General features: G+C 31.2%; 1 protein-coding gene across 1 annotated transcript; it reads right to left on the bottom strand.

Moving 5' to 3' along the window:
• On the bottom strand, positions 2,798-3,706 carry LOC104777306. The gene has a single exon (XM_010501527.2). The coding sequence runs from the start codon at positions 3,609-3,611 to the stop codon at positions 3,003-3,005; it is 609 nt and encodes a 202-aa protein (XP_010499829.1). The 5' UTR covers positions 3,612-3,706; the 3' UTR covers positions 2,798-3,002.

Raw genomic sequence — 10,051 nt, 5'->3', positions numbered from 1 at the left:
TCTCTCTCTCTCTCTCTCTCTCTCTCTCTCTCTCTCTCTCTCCAGTCACTATCTCCTTGGCTCTGTTTCACAAGCTTCTAGACGAGCTTCCTTCTATACTAACGCACAGAAGACTCAATACACGTACTAAGAGAGTGGGATTTCATGGGCTTGATTTTAATTAGACAAGATAGAGGGCCAAAAGCAGAACATATAGACCCATGACGAGAAAAACGATTCTGATCAACAACCGCCACCTCCTCCTCTAAATCTCTGTAATTTCAGACTTGTCATCGATCTTGACTCTTGAATTCATCATACCTTTCTTTTCTATCCTATGTCAAGAAAACCTTTTTTTCTTCTCAATCGTTTTCCGACTGTAATGGAAACAAGTAGCGTTTTCATTCAACTCTGATGGATAGCACAAACCCTTCCTAGGAGTTTATGATTTATTTTGCTTCTTCATGATACTCGTCATTCTCGTCTGCTACCAATTCTACGCTAGCCACAAATCTAGAATCACACCCGAAACAAGTATAGATCTCTATCGAACACAAGCTCTGATACCAAATAAAGCACATATATGTGGCTACATATATATGTTAAAGTACGAGAACGGTATGTAACAACATAAAAGTAAACAAGATTCAAGCTTTGTTAACGGGGTTCGGATAACCTACATCCGCGGGACCAAGTCCAGAATTCATTAGCTAGAAGTAGAACTCCAACAATACCATCAACATATCTCAATATCTTATTGATGGGGCGACGCCACACACCTTGTGTGTATCTCTTAATAATACCTAAGACGCGCACCTCTCTATGAAACGCTCTTTTGGTATCTATAACAATGGCTCAACCCTAGAGTTAACAATTTTCCTATTCTAAACCGGTAAACTAACATATTTAGATAACTCCTAAATAAAATTAATTCTTATTCCGTAACTCGGTAGGATTAGTATAGCTTGCACCTCAAGCTATCTTCAAGCTTTTATGTCAACAAGAAATTCAAGAAAATTTCATTTGTTTGGACTCGAAGACTTAATAACAAGGCTGCAAATCGATTAGCTAAGGAACCTTTACCAACTAATGTGTTATTTACAAGCTACCATTACATTCCTACTTGTCTTGTAAATGTCATCGATGAGGACCACTCCTTTTGGTAATAAAAGTTCATCAGATGTTAAAAAAAAAAAATAATAATGAGGTTCAACGAATCTAACGTTTCAATCGGCGGGTTTAGTTAATCAATTGAGTGTTTAAAAATCGGCGCATTTGATTTAGCTAATCATTCAAGTATCATTGTTTATTGTCAACCAATAGTCCAATTTACATCATTCATATAATATTTTCGTAGTAAACTTGATGGGAGACTATATTATTTGGTCAACTTAAGAGTATGAAGTACTACTAGTTACAAATATATGCAAAAAGTCAATAAACACATAATGCACCAATCACCACACATTGTAAAACATTTACATTACATGAATCGCGCGATGGAGCTCATACAATTTGTAGAATACTTGTTATATCAACCATCTGACGAGATGCGTTTTTGACCAATAATGTTTTTGATGGCTTAAATTCAACATCTTACAAGATAGTGTTTGTATAATTTATAAAAGAAATTGTGTGTTGCCAAGAAACAAAGAAACAAATGATTGTCTTTTTATACAAATTTGCGGATAGGCCAAAACTGATCTGATTGGTGGTTGGTGAACCGACGCAGTTCTCGTCGTATGATGTACATGCAATGTATACATGCATAGCATAACATATTTTGATCTAGCATAACGGAAAATGCGTAATCATGTACAATCATAAAAATATTGGATTTAAAAAATGAATGCATATTCTACAAAGAAAAAAAAAGAATCCCAAGTCTGTTTGGTATTGTAGCTTCAAAGATAACACAACAATTGTTAATAAAATTCAAGTTAAATTGGGACATCATCTTTGTGCCTCCAACACATGTGCTTATCTTTTGTTATATAACTTACTTTTGGTTAATTAGATCTATTAGATACCTAGATGTTTGGCTCGTATAAGACGCATATAAAAATCTCATTACTTTTAAAATATCATATAAAATTATATGAATGTATAAAATAATTCAACTAGTTTACAGAGTTTAGAAGAAAGGATCAAACTGAAAATTATATAGCCTACTCACTAGTCACTATTTAGCGAGTCTTACTTACATGACGTGAAGTAACTAAAAGAAAAGGTCAGAAAACTTCAGTAAATGAATTTAATTAATTACTAGTCAATCAGAAGATTAGATACTTTAGCTGGCCAAATCACTTTTGCTTCAAATCAAAATCTCCTTTTAACCCAATCTTTTTAACAGCTAATGTTGACAAGCTATCAACACACATATATATATATATATATATATATATATATATACATCAACCCTCTGTCAAAATCTCCTTCAAATCAAACATTATGAATATCTCCATAATCTCTTAATTAATTATTAATTAAATTCACTTTAAAAAAAATAAAAACACTAAAAATAAACAAAAATCCCAAACATGCTCTTAGTTCCTGAATTCCCAAGCACAATATCCGCCGATAATATACTTTATTCTAAAACTATAATATTTCCAAGCTTTTGCAGTCAGAAAGTGACCCAATTTGCATATTTTAATTCAAAGCTAATATGGAAATATATACTAGTATTGATTAGTAGGTTTGCAGTTGCACTATCAAACGCCAAAATTTCTTGTAAACTCAAAGCATGTAGTATACTATAAGATTTAATTTTTAGTGTTGTAAATGTAGAAATAATCACAGAATGACTAAACATAAATCAATGAAACTTTGCCAAACCACATATATATCTATAATACAAATTATATAAACAACAATCATAGCCAATTGGCAAATTTAAAAGTGTTTTCAAGAGACTAATTTTGCTTTCCCCTTTTTTTTTAATACATGAGTTTAATAAACATCAAAATAAAATGATCAAACTAAACAATTTGCAAAACCAAAAAAAAAAAAAAAAACACTTCTCAACCTCTATACAATGGAGAACGTTGTTGAAATATCATCTTTGAGACTCTCGATTGCCGGAAAACCTTAATCGGGCTCGGAAAATTCCAACCTTTACCCTTTCCCGTCGTCATCGCCGGCGAAAATCCCGATTCTCCGGCGACGGCAACGGATCTTGATTTTCTCATAACCGCCGGTTTATTAGTAGTATCTCCTCTGTTTCCCAATAAAATCTTCCAAAACGACGACGTTTTCTTACTCCTACCACGATCCAAACCGGAATCAATAACCGAATCCGGTATAATCGGAACAGCCATCGATTTCGATCTCCTAAACGCCGGTTCGCATTCAATCAAACTCGCCACTCGTCCTACCGAACCGACCCCGGAGGAGGAGAAGTTAAAACTGACGTCTCCGGCGAATAGAGAGAACGAGGAGGAAGAAGAAGAAGACGACGGAGATAAAGACACGGCGGCGCGTGAGCTACACGAACAAGGGAGGTCTTGAGCACAATCTGGACAAAGAGAAGAGAGACGTTCGTGGAGACAAAACGGACAAACGCCTCCGCCGCTAAAATAACCGCGTTTCGAAAAGTGCTTAGGACATTGCGAGAAACCATCTTCGTCCATGGTCTGAATATTTTATTTTCTTGCTTTTTTTTTTTTTTTTTTGTCTCTCGGAGTTTTTGTTGAAAGAAGTGGAAGAGAGAGTTCCAAAGACGAGAGCTTTTTATAAAGGAAGGCTTCTGCGTTTTTAATTTACGGCGTTTTGGTTGATTTAACTCATTTTTACTTTCACTAATCTTTTTATTATGGTTTATTTAACTTACAAGTGTCGCCGAATCATTTCATTAGGCAGCTAATGATTAGTGAAACGCTGCGTTTCGTGGATAACTGATTTACGTTTTTATAATATTTATTGGAACCATTGAGTTCATTCACGTGTGGCATGACTTTTTTTCTTTACATTATTAAATTACTTCTCTTTAATTCCTCCCTGGTGATTTATTATTATCAGAAACCGAACCAAATTGAATTTGAATCGAATTTTTTTGAAACGAGTCTGAATTGAGTTTTTGTTTATATCCAATACTTATGAGATATTTCGTGTTTTTTTTGTTAGAATAATCGAAGAATTTCAGATTTAGATATATAGGTCGCTAATGGCGAAATATATTTGCAAGATTGACTATGATTAAAAAAACACAACGAAAATATTTATAACTACTTTTTAGTGTAATCATACGAAACTATCTATGAAATAATATATAACAAATTTGTATCAGTAGTTTTTTCAATGCAAAAGTTTCTGTTAAACAATAAAAATAGACCATATATTTTGATTATAAATAGAGAATTTGTTAGAACTTATATTTATGAATAATTTTGTTCTTTTACTAACAAAAAATTAACTTAGTTTTTTTTAATCATTGGATGACTTATTTGAACTGAATAATTTTTTGCATATAATCGTATAGAATTGGATAAACACCTCTGAATTTAAAATTTCAAAAAGTATATTTGTCGATTGAAAAATCGGAAAAAAAAAAAAAATACCCAAATGGATTCGAGAAGTCCACGAATCAAAATAGTTGACGTGTAGGAATAAAAGCATATATGTATAATGTATGTGCTTAGAAAAGACAGTTCCGAGTTATGGAGACAAGCTTACTTACAAAGAAAGTGACCTGACCAACTAAAGATTTAGATCATTGGCCACTTGGTTTCTCTAGGCAAATCTTGTAATAAACTCAAACCTTTTTGAATCAAAAATCGGAATTCAATCTTATCACGTAAGGTTCTACGATAACCAATCTAACTCACTAGTTCGATTAGTTGTCGACAAAACTCACTAATTCAGTATATATTCTCGTAGAACCTAAGATTTAGACAAATCTAAGTCATCTTCATTCTACTGTTTAAGTTAGAATATTATATAGGATAATCCAATTTTATCCCCGGTCTAAAGAGGTGTTACATCATCGTTAAAGATAATGTAAATTGATATTTTTATCGATCTACGAATGATGATTTAAGTTGCAAATAGTTTTATTATATTTATGTCGTTGCTACTCTCTTAAAACTGTGGTCGATTTTTTTCCTTAGAATTTGGTTTTTGATAGGAAATGGGCCTCAAAAACCTTCTCAATTGCTGGGCCAAACGTTCTATAAAAATAGCCATTTCAAAGTTCCAATTTAAGATATCAATTTAGAAAGCTAACAGATCGTTGATTAAATAAACATAATATGTCAAACAAATATGTTTTCTGTCAAATGCAAAAACAAAATTGGGGCCGTTACTCTTTGTAAGAAAAGATAAAATATTAAAAGATGATTATGGCTTTTTTATTTTTCAAATCTCAAATCTAACAATATGTTTGTTTGGTAAAGCTATATTGAAAAAAAAAAATCCAAAATTAGACAAATTAACAGGGGTGAGCCGTGAGCATTTGGTTATCAGTTTGGTTTCACTTCCATTTATTGGAATTTTAGTTTTTTTTTTTGAATTTTAGAAATATATACATTTGATAAGCAATTTTCTTTTAGTTTAATTCGGTTCAAAAATAATGGTTTCAGAATTTTTAGGTTCTTGAAGTATAAGCTGGAACGATAAATTGTTACAAAATAGTTTAATGTTGTAAGAAAAATGGTAAATACAAAAGAAAAATTATATATTAAAAATCAAGCTTGTTGTAAAGTTTATATATGTCAATTTTAAAATTATATACTTTATAACATTTTATACCCCTTTGTAAAATGGTTACCAATCAATACCATAATCTAAACACATCTTTTTGTGATTCAGTCTCACATCAAGATCTATTTTGCATTTTATTTGATGTTTTTTTTTTTGTTCAAATGATGTGTTTTCTTTTGGTAGTATAATTCCATAGAAACTTTGCATACGATTATACTTTGTAATATATCTTTAAATAACTTTTTCGAAACTTTGTATAGCCATATTTATGAAAATAAATACAGTATAAGCTAAATTTTATATATTACTTCAGGTTATGAAATTTACAGCTCATCTGTTAGATAATTTTTTTTTGTATATTTTAGCAGGAGATATTAGTGAACCAATCGATAAGAGACATATAAAAGTCTAAATATGTAATATTCGATCTGATTAGGTATTTTGTCTTCTATTTCCGGCAAGCGACTAAAAAAATAATAATCCTTAATATAGAATTATAAAAATATAAATAAATACTACTCCATATATTACGTATTAGAAACCTAGACGATTGACTTGAAAACCAGACCCACAAATAATTGGAACTCTATAAAATAAATAATGGAGCTAGTCTACGCTATAAGTCATTATTATACAAGGATTAGTTGAAAACTTAGCCAACCCAATTAATATTTGTTCTCTGTTGCTTTATCCAAGACTCATCCCTGAGGCCTGATCCCTCTATTGATTCGATACGGCAACACTAATTTTATTAAATCTAATTAAAATGTGAAAAAAATACGAAGTTTAGTGGCATATGTGTACTATATATCTTTAGAAAATCAAATTAAATATAACTGTGTATGTATTATGTTTACACTAGTTAAATACGCTAAATGATAGTATGTTTTGTCACTATTAAATAAAGGAGCTTGAAAGATCAAATATGCTGTATTAATTAAACAGAATAATATTAGGACCAAAAATATAGGCAAACAAGAAACAGGTTAAGGATTAAGACAGTACATAAATAAGGATAATTAATTTTTGTAGAACTATACTGTTATAAGATGGTGTCCACTGATTAGGGTTGTCAATATCTTTCTTTTCTCATTGTACATTCACATCCACTAAATTAAAGAACACTAATGCGTATACTAAAATTATATGGCATCATCACATTACATTTTATTAATGCCAACTACACACAATTAGTGACATTTATACGCATACAGCAAATTGGATTTTTTTAATTCATATTTCTTTTAATGGATTTTTCTAACATAGATATCCATTAGTCCTGTTATTTTTACAGCCATATTTTTATCCTTCATTAATTAGCAAAAGAATATTCTTCGATCACAAAGCTCCACAATTTGTTTGTAAGAACTAAGAACTGATTGTGGTCGCATTTTCTAATTGAAAAGCATAATTACTAGTATAAATAAGTTAGCTATGTTTTCGGATGAATAAGTATACAAAGTTTATTGCTGCAAATAGAAATGTTTGTCTTGTATATCCAACCAGATAAAAAATTAGTTCGAAAACCAAACTTTTATTTGTTTAGTTCATTTTTTTCTAAAAACATGTCGATCCAATTATTGTAGACATTCAACTACTTAGAGGGTAGTTTTTCTACAATAATGAACAAACATGTACTCCTTGTGATTAGTGAGATGGTAATATTTCTAGATGGTAATTTTTCTACAAATAATAAACTAATTAGATGGTAATATTCCTACAAATAAAGAACAAAAACATGTCCTTTAATATTCCTACAGATAAAGAACAAACATGTACTTGTTGTGATTAGTGAGATGGTGATTTTTCCAACAAATAATTAATGAACAAACATGTATTCGTTATAATTAGTGTGATGATAATTTTCCTACAAATCATGAACAAACATGTACTCGTTGTGATTAGTGAGATGGTGATTTTTCCAACAAATAATTAATGAACAAACATGTATTCGTTATAATTAGTGTGATGATAATTTTCCTACAAATCATGAACAAACATGTACTCGTTGTGATTAGTGAGATATTTACGAGGACTTAGTGACACTCTCCAATACAACAAAAAAAACACATCTATTGGTTTTAAAACTGTAAACTAGATTTTAATAATTATTAAGAAAATGTATGTTATATATTTTGTGTGTTTTTAATATGTTTTGGTGATATTTAGATTCTATAATTTTATATAGATTATAGTTTTTTTTTTATGTTTGGTACCGGTTAACTCATTTAGTATAAGACTAAAGTATTTTATAAATTTTAATAGACCAACATGTAAAAATATATATAATTATATTTATGTAAAATCTAACCCGCTCTATAATCTGATCAGCAATAATTTAACTTTTTTTTAGTAATTTAAAAGTATCTAGAAGATTAAAATTATAGAAATTAATTTCTTTAGAATTATTTAAGTATGCTTTTCGAATACTAATTTAAAGTATGGTTGTATACAAATAATAACTTCAAATTTTAATATTTATTCAAATGATAAGGATATAATTATATAACTCTAAAAAGGTTACTTTGTCAAATGTACTTCCGCTTTAATAATAGAAAGATAATCATATTAATATATGATAAAAATAAGTTTTTTTGGAATTTATTTATATGAAGAATCATCAATATAGAATACAATTTGATCTTTAAATTTTATTCGGTCGTATAAATGTACTAACAGTCAATGCATGTTTAGATGGGTAGAACCTAGCTCAATGTCCATTCATGGTTAAATTTTATTGTTAGACCTAAACTTAACTAAACGCATCATCAATTCTAAAATCTAAAAGGTTTTTTTCAACGTTTTGGAGAACATTCACTTTTCAAGGAGCGGTGTTATGATCTCGTCTCCAAAGAGCAGAGATTACCAAAATTTCTTTGATCTTTTATCCCCGATTCTGCTGGAAGACTTGTACTGAAACCTCCTCGAAACCCCAAGTCCCAATTACCACCACATGTATAATGCTTTGACGTTTGACCATATGGTTTGTTTTCTTTTCTTCAACTTAAATCCGTCCACAAGTTTTGTGTAGAATTCCTTAACCTCCATGGCCAAAGGTTTCATGTATGAGAGGACCCACCTGTTCTATTACGGTATTGCACATATTATTTCAAGTATACTCTTCTTGAAACCTCTAACCCCAACCTTCTCCAATTGCTACAAGGATGTAAGTTTGGATTTGTTCCTTATTTACAGTGTAAAACTGATTACAAAACTTTTGTCGATCTCCTTAACTTCCATGCATGTTGGCTTCATGAGAGGGACGAACCATCTGCTATGTTACAGTTTTGCACCTATCAGTTGCATCTCCCGATTGTAGCTTCACCTAATATCATGAGCTATGAGCATACAAGTACGAAGAACCTTGAGTTCTTGTTTTTGAATCTTCTCATGTCGGCAAAGATCCTAATCCTTGGCACCCTTTTAAAAGCTTGGTCGCATATCTGCATATCTTGCACAAGGCGTCTATGATCACATGTTGATCAAGGAATTTGCAAAACCCGTCTTCATGGTCGAATCTGCTATGGTCTCAAAAGATTTTTGTAAGAGATTTTTGCCAAAAGTGCTACATTTCCTAAAAAGAATTTCACCAATGCCTCATTCTCAAAATCTTAAAGAAAATGCCACAAAAAAACTTTATGGCATAATGTCAAAAGACAATTTTCCCCTCGTAATAGTAATGAAGCAAATAAGTGGGAAAGTTGTGTGTCTCTTTCATGGTTTTGACGGGAATGGTACGGATGATGGACAAGATACATATGATGGACAAGATATGGATGACAAACAAGATGATACAGAGAATGATGCACAAGATTATATGGAAAAGTAGGCCAAAACCACTGACCAAACACTCACATGAGGGTAATCTTCTGTCTCAACTAACTTCCTCAAGATCGTGATGCAGGGACGACCATGAGAGATATATAAAGTGGTTCCTTCTCCAGCAAATTCTGTTTACTCTCCTTGTATGCTTATTCCACTAAAATTTTGTAGCCAACTTGAAACACGACTTTTAGCAAAACAAACCAAAAACATTGTTAACAACCGATATTTGTGTGAATCCCTTGAATTTGTATTTGCATGTATTGTTCAAACAATCTCCAAGCTTCATCAAGTGCAATTTCAATTTCTTCATTCAGTTTAGCAGGATCACTAGCCTGAAGCAATGAAGATCCAACAATATTTGAAAATGCTTTTGTTCTATCGACAGTCCATACAGTAAACCTGGTACTAGTACGAAGCTTGGATAACACACTGAAGCATTAGACTTAAATGTTTTACCAGTCAAATCATGTTACAAAAACCATTGAGATTGAGTACAAGTAGTTTCTTCAATGGAGTCGACGAGAACTAATGTTTGCATCTTTCAATA

The sequence above is a fragment of the Camelina sativa genome, chromosome 3 (genome assembly GCF_000633955.1).
Source record: "Camelina sativa cultivar DH55 chromosome 3, Cs, whole genome shotgun sequence".
NCBI lineage: Eukaryota > Viridiplantae > Streptophyta > Magnoliopsida > Brassicales > Brassicaceae > Camelina > Camelina sativa.
The sequence above is the reverse complement of the archived record's forward strand: the minus strand, read 5'-3'. Positions and strand labels throughout refer to the sequence as shown.